Source organism: Perca fluviatilis, chromosome 12 (assembly GCF_010015445.1).
Source record: "Perca fluviatilis chromosome 12, GENO_Pfluv_1.0, whole genome shotgun sequence".
NCBI classification, from domain to species: Eukaryota; Metazoa; Chordata; class Actinopteri; order Perciformes; family Percidae; genus Perca; species Perca fluviatilis.
In genome coordinates this window covers 22,309,587-22,329,860 of record NC_053123.1, presented here as the reverse complement: position 1 = coordinate 22,329,860, position 20,274 = coordinate 22,309,587, and the positions used below count along the sequence as shown (strand labels likewise).

Genomic DNA, 20,274 nt, shown 5'->3' with positions numbered 1-20,274 from the left:
TGGAAAAAAGGGTCAATATTTGTATCATGCTCCTTCATTCTTGATATTTTTAAATAAGTGTCTTTTCCAACTGTTTCTTGTGAATGATCTCCCACAGTGCATTTTCCACACAGTTTTCAGTTTATATACTTCAGTTAAATTTTGCTTTCTGTGAGTTTAGAAATAAAAATTTCAACAACAGTTATTTTTAATTAAACAATTTTTATTTAGAAAAAAACAATATGGACAATAATAACAAACGTGAAACATTAAAACATAAAATCTTTGGTTACAACGACAATATTAGCATCATGGTTAAAAGGAGAACTATACATTTATTTTCCTTTAAAAGTTATCATGCTTTATGTCCTTGTCATTGCATGTAGGTGCAGATAAAACAATAAATTATTGACATAACTGTTGTTATGAATTGCTGCACCATTCAATACTTGCTTTGAGTCAATTGTAATACATTTTTATTTTGTATTCCCTGTAAACCTGGCAGCAAGACATACTTAATGTAGCTCACCAAGGATGCTGTGGAACTCAATTTGGTTTTCTCACTTTAAACAAATCATACCAGAGGGACTGGATAACAACCAGGTCCCACTGTTAAAGTGTTTCATTTCAAAATAACTCATAATTTGTTTTTCAAATATGACATCCTCTAATGAATAATAATACTGCCATTACAACTAAAATGGATAAGGCTTACAAAACAGTTACAGAATATAGTCGGTTGAATTTTAAATTAAAAAGAGTAAGTAAGAATACATTTTATTTCAATTTATTTCTAGCATGATTTTGCTTTGAAATGATGCTGAATGCAGAGTCATTAGATCAAATCCCCAGAGAGATTTGTTTGACTGGAACAATGCTTAATTCCTGTTGAGTATTATATTGTAGTTTCAACTGTACAACCGCACATGTTCACAGGCAGAGTCTCCGCTTTCTGTTAGTGACACAGAGATGCTGTAGTGTGGACTTTTTGTATATTGTGTCATGTTTAATATAGTGTGTGGAGTGGTTTTCATAGTTCAGGGCAAAATAATGTTTTTTTGACCTTTGCATTTTTGTAAAAAAAGAAAATCTTAAATCCCATAAACATATAAGCAAACATTAAAATATAAAATTAATATTACATTCTTACTTTTTTAATCTCACTCATGGGAGCAATTGTCCGTCAGCAACATATATCATGCATGTGATTATTTAATTTTGACCCCAAAAAATGTCTGCACCTATAAGTGAGCATATTAATTGCAATTAATAGTTCACAACCAATAGCAGTTGTCCCTTATATTTGTAAGGCCTTTACACACCTGAAGTGAAAGTCATTTAGGTTGCTCCCACATTGTATTTTGTAAATGTAATTCTTTTTTAAATCCCTTTGGGACCTTGAGAGATTTATCCAATGAAAATCGGAATTAGAAAAGTCATTTGCAGGTTACACGACCAGAAATGTGTTTACCTTTAAAACGTGTACAAACTGTTGTAATGCAAACATGTCAATGCTGTTGTCAATCTCAAGAGGTCATATTATATGGTTGCCAGAGAGACAAAACTGTTTTTATACAAATGTATGCATGCAAAAATATAAATTTACTACCCAAATGAATATGCCATCATGATATCTACTGTATTTCACATTCTTCACCACATGGGGTAGCTGCCAGTTTTGAAGAGGTGCAGGAACAAAATGTGGCTTTGTGTAACCAGAATTGTATGGTTTGTTTTATCTTCTTTTGCATACACTTCCCATGTTCCCTTCATAGGTTTGTACAAATTGCACTCTTATGGGTTTTTGGCACTCTGTAGCTCTCTGTATACATCTGCAGCCATCTGAGGTCATCTTTGAATGCCTTTTTTATACATTCTTTTATATTTTCCAAGCTGTAAAAGAAAACATCTTTGCTCTCCCAATTATAAGGCTATAAGGCTATACAGTACAAAAGCTGCTGTACATACAGACCGTCATACTTAAGATTTTTCCTCTCATCTCTGCTGACAAGATCAATAATTTTGTTGACTTTACAATAAAAAGACTGCTCCGTCTAAGGTGGTTTATGATCACGTTTTTTATGCAAAAATATGCTCCCACTTGTTCTCACTGAAGCTTCTCTCTTACTGCAGTGTGTGGCTTTACATCGGATATAACAAATAACCAGAAAAGGAGGAGTGCACATACTGTCCAGCATAAAGTCCTGCAGCCTGATCTGAGGGCAGCTGAATATACACAGTGTCCCCAGGTTGTAAAGGTAGTACTGCACTCCCTGATGCTTGATCTAGGAAACCCTTTTTGTATTCATCATATGTATACATTACTGGCTCATTGTTCCTCATCAAAGCCACCCACACATTAGCTCCTTTGCAATGAACGTGGTAGGCAAAGTAATAAATGCCAGGCATGTCACAGGTGAAGATACCTGTCTCGGGGTTGTAGTTTTGGCGACCATTGTACAAGAGCTTATCAAAAACAACTGGAGTGCCCACAGGGGGAAAGGGAGTTGTTACTACAGCTGTAAATGCTGGCATCTCCAACCCACTGGCACCCATTACTTCAGCCCCATTGCCTCCATACTTGCCCTTCTTACCATAACTACCAGCCTTAACACCATCTACTCCAGGGCCCATCACAGAGAGCACTCCAGCCATGTCATCAGACAGACCAGGTGAACCTGGTGGTCCAGGAAGGCCAGGCTGCCCTGGTTGACCAGGGGGTCCTGATGGGCCCTCTTTCCCTGGGGGTCCTATGGGACCAGGAAGACCTGGATTTCCCTCACCTGCAATGCCTGGTTGACCAGGTAGTCCGCTATCTCCTTTTGTCCCCGGAAGACCAGGAGGTCCGATTGGTCCTGCTGTGCCATCCATTCCAGGGATTCCTTTAGGACCTTGAGGTCCCACTTCACCAGGTAATCCACCTTGTCCTTTTGGCCCAGGAAGTCCCGGAGAACCAGGTATACCAGGTAGACCTTTATGTCCACCGTCTCCTTTGGCACCACTTGGTCCTGGTGGACCTCTCGGTCCTGGCTCTCCATTCTCTCCAGGCAGACCATCCTTACCAGGTATCCCAGAGGGACCAGGGTCACCCTGGGCTCCGTCAAGCCCTTTAGGTCCTCCTTCTCCACAGTCTCCTTTAGGACCAGGTGCACCTAAACCTCCTGGGGTTCCCATAGGGCCTGGAGGACCTGATGGACCATTTGGTCCAGGGGGTCCAAGCATACCAGGTAGTCCTCCGTGGCCCTTATCTCCTTTTGGTCCTGGAAGTCCAGGTGACCCACCCATACCTTTATCACCCTTTGGTCCTGGGAGTCCTGGCTTACCAAATCCAGGAAGTCCTGGCTTTCCTGGCAAACCTGGCGGTCCTGGATGACCTTTCCCACCTGGCATGCCTGGTTGTCCTGGCAGGCCATTTTGACCTGGCTTTCCTTGACCAGGTAGACCTGGTGGGCCAGGCTGTCCTCCTTCACCCGGTGGCCCAGCTGGTCCTAGCTCTCCAGGATGTCCTTTTTCTCCTGGTGGTCCTTGTGGCCCTGGTGCCCCATTCAACCCAGGTTTTCCAAAACCAGGCAGCCCTCTTGGGCCAGAAGGTCCTGAGGGCCCTGGGAGCCCTTTGTGACCAGGTTGTCCTGGCTGGCCCATCCCTTTGTCTCCTTTGGGTCCCAGTAATCCTGGTAGTCCTGGCAGACCTTTATGACCTGGCTCTCCTTTGGGCCCTGGTTGGCCTGGAAATCCCTGGGCCCCTGGTTTACCTATTCCTGGTAGCCCAGGTGGTCCTGGGGGACCCTGTGTCCCTGGCTGCCCAGCTGGCCCTTCTTCACCCCTAGGGCCCATTTCTCCTTGTGGTCCATTCTCACCATTTCCTCCTGGCTTGCCTGCCAGTCCTGGTAAACCTGGGTTTCCCACTCCAGGCCCTCCTGGTGGACCTGGAGGTCCGGGTCGTCCCACAGGTCCAGGCTGTCCATTACCTGGAGGTCCAGGAGGTCCTGCAGGTCCCTCTGGTCCAGGTGGCCCAGCTGGGCCTCGCTCTCCTTGAGGAATTCCCTCAGCACCACTAGGGATAGTCTGACCTGTGAGGAATGAGAAAAATATTCAACCAGAAAATAAGACTTTGTAAATACATGGACGACATTTTGACAAGCACACAAATGCACATATATTTGACACTCAATTGGTTGTAAAAATACTTTATACTTATACTTAAATGCTTAAATATTTCTTCTCTAGCACTTTGAGAAACTAACAAATAACTAACTATATGCCATAAAGAAACATTGTGCCCTTGTCGTGTTTTAGCAGGTATTGTCACATGTGTTCAAGATGTGAATGTATGTTTTTAGAAGAATGTTGGTTACTGTTTGTTAAAAATGTTGACTTTCTCACCTTTGTCTTGGCCACCATTATAGCCACCCCCTTTACGAGCATTTTCTTTGCCCTTGTGCATGGGCATCTGGGGTAGCTCCTTTCTGTAGTGGGGATACTGCATATAGGGCACCTCTTTGCCAAGGTACGGTTGTTGGGGAAAACTTTCTTTGCCCATGTGTTGGATGTGCTGCATCGGCTGGTATGGCTGAGGGTGTTGCTTGTGTCCATAGTATGCCCCAGCACTCACGTAAGTAAGTACTGCAAGCTGTAGCAGTGTCAGGAAGAAGGGGACAGGGAGGGGAGGCATGGCCAAGGCCTGTATGGAAGGTAGAGAAGACAAGATATGAGGGAGTGGTCTGTTTTTTTAAATCCAGTACATTAGTAAGTAGATCAAACATTGGTATGATAGCAGTTTATCATTTCTTGAAATATCATGAACCTTCAAGTGTATAAAACAACTGGACAACCTAATTTACAAAATGCAGTGGGAGGTCACGCTCTGTCTCCCTCTGCTAGATATACATTGGAACTACACAATGGTCTTCTGAACTGTATCTTTTTGTCAGATGCACTTACAGTGTGTGAGTGTATGTAATCTTGTCATAGGCAGTCAAGAATGAGAAAGTTGTCTATTTCTTTTTCTGCTCAACTTTGACATAAATGGGCTGGTTAAGTGTAGGCCCCTTGTCTTTGCTAAGTTTCAATATCACTGTTTCAACTCTTTCAGTCTAATTTATTTTAGGCTGAACTATGCAGACCTTTCCTGTATATTTATAGTAAGGAGAGAAAGCTGTCTTTTCAGGAATAACCCCTTAGTGTTAGTAAGATCATTCTTGTCATTCCTGCATTACTGCAACATATTCACTCAGGCATTTGACTCAGAAAAGAAATCCCAAAAGAACAAAAAAAATTCAGAAGATGACTCAGGAGTATTTAGCAAGACATATCTAAAGACAATTACAGGTGCCTGTCAGAAGTACAAGCAACAACCCCCCCCCCTCCCCTTTCTGCTATAAATTGTCAGTAACGGAGCGAGTCAAGTAGGGTTTTCTTTGGCGCTACAGCCCATTAATAACTCAGTATAAGCTGCTTCTCTGAGTGTCAACTCATTTTATTCAGTCATTCTTTACAAGCGCCATTTCCATCCCAGTCTACTCATCTCCTGCCACAGTCATTTTATTGCAGCCAGCGCTGTAGTTTTTCTAATTCACATCCTAAACCACATCCTTAGTGTCTACTTCATTACTGGCTCTTCAGATCTTTTTTCGCTCTTTGACCTTTTCTCAGTCGACTGTTGGTTTTGACATGGCCATGCCACTGTCTCCCCTGATGAGAGCAGGCCTTTGAAAGAATGACCCATCTTGTTTCCACGGCGACAGAAGCCAGACATGCCAAAGAGTGCAGAGGAATGCCACTGAGTTTTTCCCAACAAGAACTGGGACCTATTTTTGCCTGCTGGGAGGAAGCTGCGGTCTGTTCCCAGTATCCTGATCAACAATGTGAGGTCTATGGATAATACACAGAAGTGCTGGAAATGGACAAGAATAAAGTTGATCTCTGAGTGTAAGCTGTGACAACCTGAGCGTCAAACCTTTTCTATTATCTGCGTTTAGGTTCCCAAGCTGCTCAAATGGACACATGTGAGACAAAACTTACTAATAAAGATATAGAGATTACAGAAATATACAGAGTCTAATGAGAGAAAGAGAAAGCTAAAAATGTATTTGTTAAGAGAGATCCAAAAGATTGGAGTGCACTGGAGCACATTGGGACACATTGGCGCGTGCGTTGTGGGGGTTAGAAGAAAATAATTTGGGAGTTTCTGAAATTAAAATATTCAGAAACACCTTTCCAACAAATACTCAGAGCCAAGAAATCCATCAAAAGTGTTTCAAGAGCCTTAAATGTTTTGAGATATTGTAAAAAAGATGCAAATTTCCACCCAATGTCTAATGGCATGCCAGACATAGCCACTCCTCCTTCATTAGGCAATTTTTCAAAAAAAAAAGCCTTAAACATTAAACAAATTATACAAATATTTAATTTGAATGTGATTAAATAATAATGGCACAGAAGAATAGCATGCAGTAGTTGCACTTTTGACGCATTTTCATCACCTCATGAATACTTAAAAGTCTTCACTGAGTTTTCTGTTTAGAGAAATTAAATTGGACAAAAGTGTTGACCATGTTTTCTCTAATTTGCATAAAAACATTCACAGAATTTACAGAAAATGTAAATGACATAAAAATGTAATGTCATGATAGTATAAATAAGTTTTTGGACAGAATATTTTGTCTTTAACTAGAGAGAAGACAGGGTCAAGGATATCAGTGATGTATAATGTATGTATTTCTCTCTCTCTCTCTATGTATACTATATATATATATATATATTTATTTTCTTAAACCTCATATATATATATATATATATATATATATATATATATATATATATATATATATATATTATACATATTACAGTACAGGCCAAAAGTTTGGCACACCTTCTCATTCAATGTGTTTCTTTTTTTCATGACTATTTACATTGTCGATTCTCAATGAAGGCATCAAAACTATGAATGAACACATATGGAATTATGTACTTAACAAAAAAGTGTGAAATAACTGAAAACATGTTCTTATTTTTATATTCTTCAAAATACACCCTTTTTTGATTTTTAGCTGCAAACACCCTTGGGGTTCTCTCAATGAGCTTGCTGAGGTAGTCACCTGAAATGGTTTTCACTTCACAGGTGTGCTTTGTCAGGGTTAATATTAGTGGAATTTTTTCCCTTATTAAAAAAAAACAAAGGGGGGCTCCTGTTCAAGAATCTAAAATATAAGACATGTTTTCAATTATTTCACACTTTTTGTTAAGTACATAATTCCATATGTGTTCATTCAAAGTTTTGATGCCTTCAGTGAGAATCTACAATGTAAAAGTAAAAAAAAAAAAAAAAAAAAAAGCATTTGAATGAGAAGGTGTGTCCAAACTTTTGGCCTGTACTGTATATATGAGGTTTAAAAAAGAACAATAAATTACTGTGTCTACGTTCTGGAATGTCCCAGCACATTCTGTGTGTGTGTGTGTGTGTGTGTGTGTGTGTGTGTGTTTGTGTTTTTTGTGTGTGTGTGTGTGTGTGTGTGTGTGTGTGTGTGTGTGTGTCTGTGTGTGTGTGTGTGTGCATGCATGGGTGTTTTAAAGGGTTGGAAATATTCTGACAAAACTTGTGACAACAGATCACAACGAGGGTCTGTTCAGTGTCACATAGCAACACCATGACGTTGTCATGGCGACTGCAGAGCGATGGAAACACTTCCTGTCTTTACCTGGTGTGCTTTTCTCCAACACATTATTCTACATAAGTGTTGCCTCCAGAGTGACTTGTTCACACACTTGGGCCACTTTCAGACATCTGAAACAAACATTAACCAATAAGTGTCCATGTTTTAATTGCAGGGTGTAGTTACAACAAAGTGACTTTAAAGAAGTATTATACCAACTAACTTTATTTTAAAATGCTATTGACATCCCTACAGATTTCAGACATGAAGTCACTGAATGTGGCACAGCTGGGAAGTAATGATGGTGTGAGTAAGGTGTTGTTAGCTGTTTCTCTCATTTGTGAGTTTAATTTTCCACATGTTGGTGTGAAACAATACTGCTCCCTCAACAAGCAGTCATTCTTAACAGTGAATATACATGAAGTGAATACACATGAACAGCAACCATGTTTTATTTTTTTATATGTCCTGCCTGTGTCATTTTGTGCACACTCTCTCCATACTGGTTTGTCATGAGGCAGGAAAAGACACACATGCACACATAGTGGAATAAATTGTAGACAAAAGAAGAAAAAAAAAACACACACAACATCATGTGCAATGGACACATCGTTGTGCAATTATGGATCACAACTGGAATAATTTTTAAAAACAACAGTTTCTGAATACTAATCAGGTGACCTTCCCTAGATTAATGGTACATTTCTTATAATTTCTATAACGTCAGCATGCTAACATGTTCAAAAAGACAAAGTTAATATGCTGATGCTAAGTTCTAATGTTTACCATTGTCACTAAGCAAACCATACCAGAAACCTGATCCATTTTGACCTATCCCCTGACCAATGTACATCCTGACCCTAACCATTCAATGTCAATGCCTAACCTCAGCCATCTACGCACCTGCATAGATTGGATCGTGTTTCCGGTACAGATCAGGCAGCCACAACCATGTTCACCATCTTAGTTTGTTAGTAGTTAGTGTGCTAACATTTGCTAAACACAAACAACAGCTGAGGCTGATGGGAATTTCATTAGTTTTGTGTTGGACAAACTAACATTTTGACCTGATGATGGCGCTAGAGGAAAAGGATTAATCCTGTGGACCATGAATGTCAGTTCAAACTTTTAATGGCAATCCATCCAAAAGTTAATGAGATTTTTTATCCAGACATGCCACTAACTTATTTACAACTCATGCAAATTTGCTCAGACAATATTACTGTATGTCACTATAAACCATAGTGAAATAGTAAAAACTCAGCAAAATTATTCATTTACTTTTTTCACACTTGCACATCCATCACCTTCAGTGAGTTTTGTCACTCAAAATTAAGCCAACACATTAACCATGAGAGAACAGCTCAGGGAGACAAGGAGGTACAAATATCTGTGGTCCGAACCCTAATTTTTCAACATCTGCTGCCAAAATCATGTGTAGCTGGTCATACACCACTGAGCTCTCAGCATGTACTGCCCGGCCCAGACAGTCTCAAAAATAAGCAAACCTCAATGTAGTCTACATTGTATGTAATGTGTGTGTGTGTGTGCGCCTCTGTTTCCCCAACTACTTCCAGATGTCCATCTTTTTTGACATTTTACATAAACGAAACACAGTAAATTGTCCGTCAGGTGTGCGACGTGAGAGCACTCATGGGCATCATGTCTCTGTAAGATGTTGTTTTTGCTGAGTCAACCTTCGCCCAGCGGAAGCTGAGGTGTGGGCTACTGCAGTTTATACAAGCTGTGATCTCCAGAATCTCATTAAAACCGCAGCAGCTGTTCAACCCCTTGAACAAATGTGTAAGGAAAAAATAAGGCTATCAAAACTACAGTATGTGAAAATGAACCTCCCGCTCTACTTCTGATTTACTATTGCAGGCTTGGAGGGAACTAAACAGAATGTACATTAGGAAGCCTGAAACATAATGGAGGAATGCATTTTCTTGTGGGCTCATTGCAAAATGTCAAACTTTAAATCTTTAAAAAACTGTATTAGTGTTCAAGAAAGTTATTGAAGTAAATTAAAATGCTTTGAAAGTATCGGTTTATTATTGATCAATTTTCTTTGTAACACCAGCACTACCATTAAACTAAATAATGAGGATGCCATTATAATGTGAAGGTATAACCAATGACTGTATATAAGATTTTTTTTTTTTTTTACAGTCTATGGGTATAAAGTAACTCTAAATACACTACAGGTCTGTGTTACACCGAATTCTAAAGTGTGATGTAATTAATATAAAAGCTAGACAATTCTTTGTAGGGTGGTGTAGTTTGCATCGTATACATCGACACCCAACAATGATGGACAGGAACAAAAGAATACATAACATCAATCCATGAATCATCATTCATGGAAACACAAAATTCTGCACTTATAAACACAGTGCTTAGTGACAGATCTCAGCTGATGGGATGGGACAGCCAACATTCTTTTTCAAAACCCCTTTTTAATCTCTCCTCTCATGCACTGGACTGAGATGGAAATATCATCTTGGTGTCTACTATCCTCATGTCTCCAGACACATCTGTCTATTCTCTCTCCTCTGTCAGATACAGACATCTCTCTTCTCGCCGTCTCCTTTTCTTCCTGTGTCTCTGTGTGAACAGAGCAATGCCTGTTCTCACCATCTTCACCCTCTGCCTCATTTCTGTCTGTTTGCACTCGCTGGCCCTTTTTCTCCCTTTGGAAACATCCCAGTTCAGTGACCTAAAGCCACTCGGTGACCTTGCAGACTGCAGTGGAGGACTGTGTGTCTCTTTAAACCACCTTGCTAACAGTGCAGGGACAGACACTACAGAATAGTTCAGTGGTAAAAATATGTGAGAGAAATAGTCAAATAGTAATGATCACATTCTGGGCAAAGATTTAACAATATGTTAGGTGTTAAACTGCTCTTACATGATCACATATATGTATTTAATTTGCTTGTGCTTTATGTTTGCATATGCAGAAAGGAAGCATTACATTGAGCACTTAATCTATCCAATTATTCGGCCAAATTAGGCCTTTGAGTTTCTCCTTCTGCAGCCTGACCAAAAGCTAGTGTTTAAATCCCACTGAACATGTTTGGCAAACCACTCTGCCTTCCTCCCTGCACCACAAGCCATTTACAAATGTATACTTAAGCCAGCAGTACCCTTGCACTCAAACTTAGTAAGTGCACTGATGCTGGGGTTTCTCAGTGAAAGGGGAAAAACATTTGCAGCTCCTTGGCTCCCTAAATGCAGCATTTATCACAAAGCACACCTCGTAAAATTAACACCTCTTCAAGTCACGCTGCAAACGTCCATGTTCAAACAAAACGCGTACACAAACCAGAGGAATACAGCTACTCCACACACACACTGCCACAGCTGTGCAGCTAAAAGAGCAAAGTGTTTACTTCTGTCTCTATCCTTTACTCTACCATTATTCTTGCTTTTCATTGGGTCCTTTTGTCCGCTTTGTCTGGTGCATTCCTCAACATTGCAGAATATTTACAGGAGGGTACAATGTTGTATGTGCAAACAGACAAATAGAAGCATGCACCTTATTTGAAAAGGTTACTTATTGTGCACAGGACCAGCTATGTTTAAGGGTCACGTCTTCTGTAGCACTTTTCACACACTAAGGTCACTGCAGGGGCCATACATTGATTTTATACTATGATGCAATGCTATGATCAAAGAAGTAAGAAAGAAGGGTGAGAAAGGGAGAAACTTTATGTGAAACAATAAGAAAGAAAAAAAGTAATTAGGTGAGGAACACTTAAACCCATTAGAAACATGTTTTATAGTTTTATTTGCACACAATAGAATGTGTATTTTACTTGAGGTCCCTGCACATCATGCACACAATTCAGTTCAGCAAAGACAAAACTACACATTAATAATCAAACAAGAGAAATAAGACCAGATCTGCATCCTAACACAGACCCAAGAAAACATTTGATTGTATCTTTCTGAGACCGGCAGATCTGTGTGGATGCCACATGTTCACATAATCACACAATCCCATTCCCAAATCCAAAACAAACAAAAAAAAATGCTGTAGCATCATACTAGCAGGCCTGAGGTGAAATGTGTCCTTGATCAGGTTCAACTCAAGCCTTCAAATATATTCCTCATTTTCTACACTCCTTCTGAATATTTCATTATCAGGAGGAATTCTGAATATATAGATATAAATAAATATATTTCATACTTTAGCAGGTGAATCATTTAATAGTCGCTGTGACTGACAAGGCACCAAATCGATGAGTAATGTGAAAGTATATGTGAAAAATCAGGCCAGAGATACAGAGCTGCTCAGAGACAAAGACGGTGTTTGCTCTGCAGTCTCTTCTCACCAAACTGCTGCCCTCATCCCCATCACATACATCTGACAGTTTGGCTTCAGTTAAACACACACACACACACATGCACACAACACATTTCTCTCACAGAGGGATGCACAGCAAATACTTCAGCTCTCTGGAGCCCAGAAGAAAACAGACTATAGGGATGCAGCAGCCTGGGAAAGACCACGTTAGCTTAGGAGATGTTTTGCCTGCTTCTCTGCAGGATCATGATGAGCAGGAATGATGCTAACTCAACAGCTAAAGGCCATATTTATGAGGCCTTTCAGTTTCCAAGCAGCCCCAAAAAGCTATCACTGAAATTTAATCTCTGTCACTCAGAGAAAAAAAAATTAAAACATTCATTATATGTTGTGCTATATTTAACATTCATGGTGATGTATTTAAACTTCTGTTTAAAGTTTTAAAGCGTAACTCTCGCCAAAATGCAACCTAGGGTCTTTTTGTGAATGTACCCGAGTCAAACCTTCGTTTAAAAGCATAATTAAGACGGAAACGCCACTTTTAAGATTGACCGTGTTTTTGTTTTCAGTCGAATGGCCTTTTGAATGGGAGTGCTAGGGGCACTACTATGATAGCATCAAAATCGCTATTTTTAAAACACTAAGAAGGCCTGACGCAACATGAAACTTTGCTCGAAGTATCACCAGTGGCTCTACACATGAACTCCAGCATTGAGAACATTGTTTGTATACACAAAGTTTACTAAAGAAGGTTTTAAAAACTCACTTTAGCAGTTGGTTTTTCTGCTCGCCCCTCATCTTGCCAGTCAAAAAGAGTCAATCTCCGAATGCAACATAACAGGGAGGAGAGTAAAGATGGAAAGCTCCTAAAGCTTAGTTTCATATAAATGCACGGATAATTCGTTGTTTTGTCGTTAGTGAAAAACAATATTGATCTTGTAGTTGAAAAAGGAGCCTCATATAAGAATGACATTTCCTCCTATGGAGTCCGTTCATTCACATTTGGACATCGACACTTTTTGACTGACAAGATGGCGGTGAGCGAAAAAACCAATTGCTAAAGTGAGTTGTTCAAAACCTTTCTTTTTAGTAAACTATGTGTACACAAACAATGTTCTCAATGCTGGAGTTCATGTGTAGAGCCCCTGGTGATACTTTGAGCAAAGTTTCATGTTGCGTCAGGCCTTCTTAGTGTTTTAAAAATAGTGATTTTGATGATATCATAGTAGTGCCCCTAGCACTCCCATTCAAAAGGCCATTTGACCGAAAATACGGTCAATCTTAAAAGGGGCGTTTCCATCCTAATTATGCTTTTAAACGAATGTTTGACTCAGGTACATTCACAAAAAGACCATAGGTTGAATTTTGGCGAGAGTTACGCTTTAATCAGAGCTGAAGTCGAAGACATTCAAAGGAAACATTACATTTTATAAGAGTATGAAAAAAAGAAACTATTAACACAATACAGTATTTTCACCATGCATTCCTGCTAAATTTCAATGAAAGCAAGCTTTAAGTCAACTAATTAGAAGATGTATTGGATGCATAGCATGTAGTAAAACAACACTGGAACTCACAGAATGCACAAACACTTAATCAAAGGCAATAAAACAATATTCATGCAGATGCACAAGATAAAACTTGTATTAATGCCACAAATAAACAGCTGATGGAGCTTCAAATAAAGTGCATATGAAACACAGGATATAGTGAGAATAGGACAGTGCTTACCTTTGTGAGTGGACGTTTATGGGGAAATAATCACTGCAGTCAGACTAACAGACAGAATAGCAGGCAGACAGACAACCACACAGAGGGAACCCTGGGATATGTGCTCATAACAGACGTACACCTTGTGGACACAGCTTATATCTGCTGGAGGGTGGAGCCACTCGGGTGGGTGGGTGGGAGAGAGAGGGAGGAAGGGAGGGAGGGGTGGAGACTTGACTGAGAGAAAATATAACCTCCCAAAAAGTTATGCCATAATTTATAGTGGCAAAACATGATCACATCCCCCTGCTAAGCGCCCACAGTGGATGACAATGATAAACAGGAATATTTCCGTAATGTTGTGATCTACGGGCCACTGTATGCCGTAAAAAGTAATTCATTATTCTTGTCTATGAGCCCAGACACACTGGAGCTGGTTGTTAAAGATCAGCTGTCTTGGCACACACCTGGGAAACAACTGTAAAACAGCCAAGGATGTGCACACACAGAGGATCATAATCAAATATTTACAGGGCATACAGACTACATAATATTTACTGCACTTGAACAATTGTGCATAACAGACATTACAGTACCTGCACAATTAGGAATGTATAAATATTCAGATGTGAGAAGACACCAAATATATTAATTTTCCAGGTAATGACAGTTAGTGATATTTACAGTAATTATTTCTGTTTTGTGAGACTTTTTACTTTTACTCCACTACATTATATTACAAGATTGCATTTTTCACACAACACAGCAGCACAGCAGTTCCAAGACTACGTTCGAAATACTAGCCAAACAAATAAAACAGATTTTTTGCTGTAATTACTGTAAAACTCAGATTTAGCATTAAAATATGTAATAAACTGGAGAAACATGATTCTTTTCTGAAGTTAGACATGTAAACAGTATAATGTATTCAGAGAAGGTGCCAATTTGAGTTAGTTTATTGGCTATACATTAATGCATCAATAGTGTTACTTTTGAATACAATTACTTCTGATATTTCTGTAATATTACTTAAGTAAACTTGGAATTTGGGTCTGAAACTAAAAATAACACGTCATTTTCTATTGTGATTACTGTAAATAAAGTATTTGAAAACGTCTTACATCACTGTGTTTAAATACACTCAAATGTGTAAGTAAAGTATATATTTTTTCTTTTCATATGAAAAATAACATCCTTGCATTTACCCCTGTAAAAGCAACAGTGTGAAAGATTTAGTCAGCATGAAACGTGGTGAAAAGCATTCCGATGACGGACTAAAAATACTCTTTTCCTTAGAGGGTCTTTGTTGGTCATGTGACGACAGACACTTTCCAGGGCAGGTTCGACACCTGTCTACAACAACCTAGCAACTCTGACGTGTCCAGCCACTAACTGTTATACAGAATGTACATACAGAACGCCCTGCATACTTTAACCTCAGCTATGTTTTCTCTTTTATTTGCGTCAATCACTGTGTTCCTTGCTCTCATGATTTTAGATACAGAACAGAGGCCAGCAGTGTGTCCTGCGTGTGTGTATGAGGGATAGTGGGTGCATGCGGTTTCAAAGTGACACAGTGGTGTAAAAGGGTGGATGCCCAGTTGCATCGCCGACAGCCAAGTGTCAGCTTAGTCAGCTTAGAGCTTGGCGTGACTCTGTAGCTGAGGACTGTCAGTATTTTGTGAGGAGATGAAGATGTTCTCAGTGGTCTCAAAAAATGTTGTTTCTATGTTGAGTGTGTGTGACACAGTAAGAAACATTTGTCCATGTTTTGTATTGTCTTGTATCAGTGTGCTTTAAAAGCAGTGTGCTTTAAAAGTAATTCATTCACAATTCAATCACTTCTTTGTTTAGCTACATTGGTACAATGTTTGTATATCTAATGTAACCTTGAGATCTAATACTATAATGCAGTTTATCTCTGGGGAGCATAGCTTGTAATGGTTCCCCACCCACCCACTTAAACACAGAACTCTAAATATAATTGCAATAAATGCACCACACACACTCACAGGCACACACTTAGAGTTATGGTGTGAAAGGTACACGATAGCCAGTGGGTAATGAGTTGTGTGTGTTTGCCCTCGTGCTTCAATTCTCTTCCTGTTCCATTAATGAAGCCTCAATGGGCCTCACAACTGCCTCTCACCATCCGGCCTGCATCTGTTGTATTGTATGCCGCTGCATGTGAAAGTAGACCCTGTGTACTGACTCAGTATCTTGTCTGTAAAACCCAACTCAGCAGTTCCCCTCAACTCCACGGAGCATTAGGTGATTGCTTTGGTTTTACGGAAATTTTACTATTTTGGTTTGGTCTCACAACTCTCATTAGCCTTATTTCCAGCTGCAGCAGGCAGGTGTTTTCAGAGAAAAAGCTCTGATAATTGTACCCTTCCTGTCCAGCGCCAAACAGCAGCCAGATAAAGTTAGCAACTAGCTGGTGAACAAAGTTAAACATTTAGCAGCTAAAGAGCGGGATATTTTCCTCAGGAGTTGGTGGATTAATTGTTGAATTTTGCTCCATGTCTGCCGGATGTTAGAAACTGTTTGCTAACACGGTCGCTATATCAACTTTATCAGGTGATAATATATTAATGTTGTGCATACAGCTTGTTGCCCTGCCCTTAAGTGGCCAACAAAAATAATGTATCAATGATGCTGTTTAGTTATCTATTGTTACATGGGGAAAATACTGGCTGGCTTTAGTTTTAAATTAAAACAAGACAATTGAAACGATTATGGCCGCTTTCATACAGATTTTGTACATTATACAATACTTGTATACAGTTGTATGCTACAGGTGATATACAAAACATACTGTATAAGTACTGTATGAAGTACAAAATGACCATGTATAAACCACAAATGAGAATAAAATAATGACATGTTTCCTAACATACAGTGGGCACAAATAACCCAGAATCCACACACAAACACACGTAAACGATCACCCACATATTTTTGTGTGCACTTACCCAAACACAGAATTGCACGCAGTATATACGAGTGTCTTTGTTTTCCCACCAGCTGGCACGCCTCCTCTGTGCCCTGAGAAAGTTTATGATGCGAATTATGCATGACATTGTCCAGAGCCCCTCGATGAGAGTTACACTAGGTATTTGTGTTTTTGCCTCAGCGTTCCCGTGGAGCACCACTTAGAGGCTGAACGAAAACGTCGTACTACAAATACTTCTTATTAATTGTCAAAACAAGTAGATGGCAGACATGGTGGCATTTAGACAGATGACACAGTATGCATGTCAGTGTGTGGAAATGCACTTAACAGATGTATTTCTAACTTAGAGAGCAATCTGTGTCCACTCTGTCATTTATTACTGTCTATCTCTTGCTCTTAGTCTCCAACTTTCACAGATCTTTTTCGGTGACCTCCACTCTCTCCATTGTAAATGCATGCACATGGTGTCCAAAGGCGTACAGCAACTCACCGTCTCTGCTTCAGGGCATCATGGCAACTGTAGATGCATCTTTTTTTATATTTGCACAGCTGTGAGTTTAAATTTTACAGTCATAAAGCAGAGACAATCAGCCCATCACCACAGTAACTCACTGTTAAGAATCTGTTTTTTAAGAGTTACTAACCCATAGTCCCTGTCACATATTTAGATGAGTTTATGGCATCTGACTTTGTAAGGCTGCTACATTCCTTGCTCCTTCTCTCTTCACCATGAGGCAATCTTGGAATTTGCAGTGTAAACAGGAGTAAACATCTGAAAGTGTCCATGTCACCTCATCCGCAGGGACAGAGAGCTGTGGAATTTAGACCTGCCAGAAAGCACCCAAAATTACAAGCGATTTATTGAACAATCAGTGTCACCAACATGAGAATGACAGGCTATATACTACCTCGCTTGTCAGCAATGGAACCAGTGCTCTTTTTTTTTTTTTAAAGAGTGTCCCCATAGTGCATAATTACCTAAATATAGTAGAAAAATATTTATGTCCCTCTTGCCAGATTCTGATCTCACACTGAGTTAATATTTACCTCTTCATGATGTCACCCACAGGCATCCAGCTGGGGTAGAACAAGTAAATCAGGGTTATACCTATAAGGCTTTTCAGCAAGTGTGTGATCAGCTTCTTTCATTTTAGACTTTTATTATTTTGAACTTTTGCCCCAGTGCCCAGAACAGTGAACCTTGACCTTACTTCTCTGACCCAGTGGTCACACTGAACTAACCCAATACGTGAAGAATGGAGGGCAGCAAACCAAGGAACTCCAAACTATGTCAAGAATAATATATATAGGCCTACTGCACAAATCATACTTTCATGGAAACAGCACATGAAATAATAAATCTCACATAAAAATGTTTGCCATGCTAGTGCAATGTTGGTCTGACGGTCCACCACTTTGGTCCAGAATGAAATATCGCATGGATTGCCATGAAATTAGTTTCAGACATTCGTGGTTCCCAGAAAAAACAGAATTCAAATGACTTTGAAGATCTTTTTTCTCCTTCATCGCCAAGAGCAGGTCAAAATTTAAATTCCGATCAGCCTCAGCTGTACTTTGTGTTTAGTGCTTTATTAGAAACATTAGCCTTTAGCCTTTAGCATTTAGTTCAGAAAAGCACAGCCTGACAGAGCTACTTTTTTATTTTTAATAATCGTACAGCACTGGGAAATATTTTTTACTTGTTTTAAGATGACTTGAAGTAAGCAAACCTGCTAAGATAGATTTTTTTTTTTCCTGAGTCATTTTGTTGTTAATGTTAGTAGCACCCAAATACCACATAGCATAGTAGTTGATCATTGATCACACTATTGTCGTATTCACAGATGGGTTATTCCCTAAAAATAAATGGTTTTGTCTATACTATTTGATATCTCTTTCAAAATATCAAAATCAAAATACTGCATCCTCAGGCAGTAAAACATGATCCTCATATGGCTACATAGCTGGTTTGCTAACATTTTTACTGTAGGGCTACAGTTGCCTTTAAGGTAGTTCAGTCCTTCCCTCTTCATCGTAGGTTATGATGACCTGTCGCAGCCTTCAGCCCACACCTGCTACACTCAGGGTGGGTACTTCTAGTTCCTTGCCCCCTACCATGGGTCTAGCAATAAATCACAGGGTTTAAGAGTCCCCTGTGTCACTTCAAAATCCCCCTCTCGCCACCAACAAGGCCAGAGGTTTGTTATTCAGTTTTTTAAGAAAACAAGCTCGTTGCTCATGCAGTGGGACTCCCAGGACTTGCACCACCACCTCCCTCTCTCACAGATGTCCACCCCGTGGAACAAATGTGCACTGTGGAGTTTAAGACGTGAGGCGTTCCAATGAGGTCAAAGTCCCACAACCTTTACTTTATCTCAAAATTATCGTCCATCTGTCATACAGTATTTATATCTACTACAGAATTTGGGTTGAGGACAACACAAACTGCTTGATCACATATTTTGGCTAATTCTCTCCCAAAGTGGAACTAAATGTGTACTGTATCCCTCACCGGAGGCTCCCATGGTTCAGGCCCAACCACCATGACTGGTCACTATGACCCCAAACACCACAGTCTCCACTCAGTCTACTTAGGGAGTTTGTTTAATGGTACAAGCAACACAAACCCTCTGGCCTCATGTATTCACCCTATTGTACATATATCTGTGCTTCTAGGTGAGTCGTGGGCTTATTTAGCTTTGCAAGTTTGCTGTGAATGTACAGGCAGACCCCACACTCCCCCGCTCACAGCTGGCCTGTACTAAAACAAGTCTTCACACAGCAGTGTTGCAGCAAAGCCCCCATACATGCACATTGGCGTACACATGCACCAACACATGCACGTTCTCTCTTCAATAGTCTTTTCAGTCCACACATTACAAAACACATATACACAGCACCCGACCCAAAATCCTTTACCTCAATCAATAGGCTGTAACATTCCTGTCTCTCACCCAGGGCTGTCCAACGATGACATCACTCTACCGAGAGAGACGGGCACGCCGTTTACAAGGTATGAGGTGGCTCGGTGGATCGAGTCAGATTTATAAGGCTCTATTCTCTCATGGGCTCATACAAAAACAGCATTTTATCCAAATTAAATATTTTACAGGACATCAAAAACAAACTAAATAAACAAAATTTGTCAGATGTTTCTGAAAGGAATGTGCATTTGACTAAAGGGGACTATAAGCATGTTGTATTTTATAGAAATGGTTCACATTTTGGGAAATACTTTATTTGTTTTCTCTCAGAGATTCTTTCCATGCTGACTTCACGCAGCATCTTAAATTTATGTTGTGTCACATTAAAGCTGCTGAGTCTCTACCATCATGTCTGTAGAGAGGCCAAAATGAAGCCTCCAGCTCCATACAGCCTTGCTCGTGTCATTTCGGAGTTACTGCAATTACCAGTTTCTGACTTGCTTCTTATACTTTTATAATCAGGATTGTCAATTTGAACCAATGTTGTAATTATAACTGAGAGATTTTTCTGAAAGATCATGGTCTGTTTTGACCATGGACATATTTTTTTTAACCCTCACTGACGCTGCAATCATACAACTGTCTTGAGTTGCATGATGATGTCGTAAACATGGCATACTTTCTTATCCGACCTTCCATCAATTGATATCGATGGTAAAAACTAAATAAGCATATTCCCAAAAT

General features: G+C 39.8%; 1 protein-coding gene across 1 annotated transcript; it reads right to left on the bottom strand.

Annotated features, from left to right (window-relative positions):
• Positions 1–228: 228 nt before the first annotated feature.
• col8a1a (collagen, type VIII, alpha 1a) lies at positions 229–13,761 on the bottom strand. Its single transcript, XM_039817979.1, has 3 exons — positions 13,672–13,761; positions 4,363–4,660; positions 229–4,049 (listed from the first exon to the last, which is right to left on the bottom strand). Exons 2-3 carry the CDS (start codon positions 4,649–4,651, stop codon positions 2,122–2,124), a joined length of 2,217 nt encoding a protein of 738 aa, XP_039673913.1. The 5' UTR covers positions 4,652–4,660; positions 13,672–13,761; the 3' UTR covers positions 229–2,121.
• Between the last annotated feature and the right edge of the window lie 6,513 nt (positions 13,762–20,274).

Bases quoted from the DNA above. Each gene is read 5' to 3' on its own strand.
- col8a1a (XM_039817979.1), bottom strand. From the start codon at position 4,651: ATGCCTCCCCTCCCTGTCCCCTTCTTCCTGACACTGCTACAGCTTGCA. The intron at 4,050-4,362 runs GTGAGAAAGTCA...CATTCCTCACAG, and splicing joins TAATGGTGGCCAAGACAAAG to GTCAGACTATCCCTAGTGGT.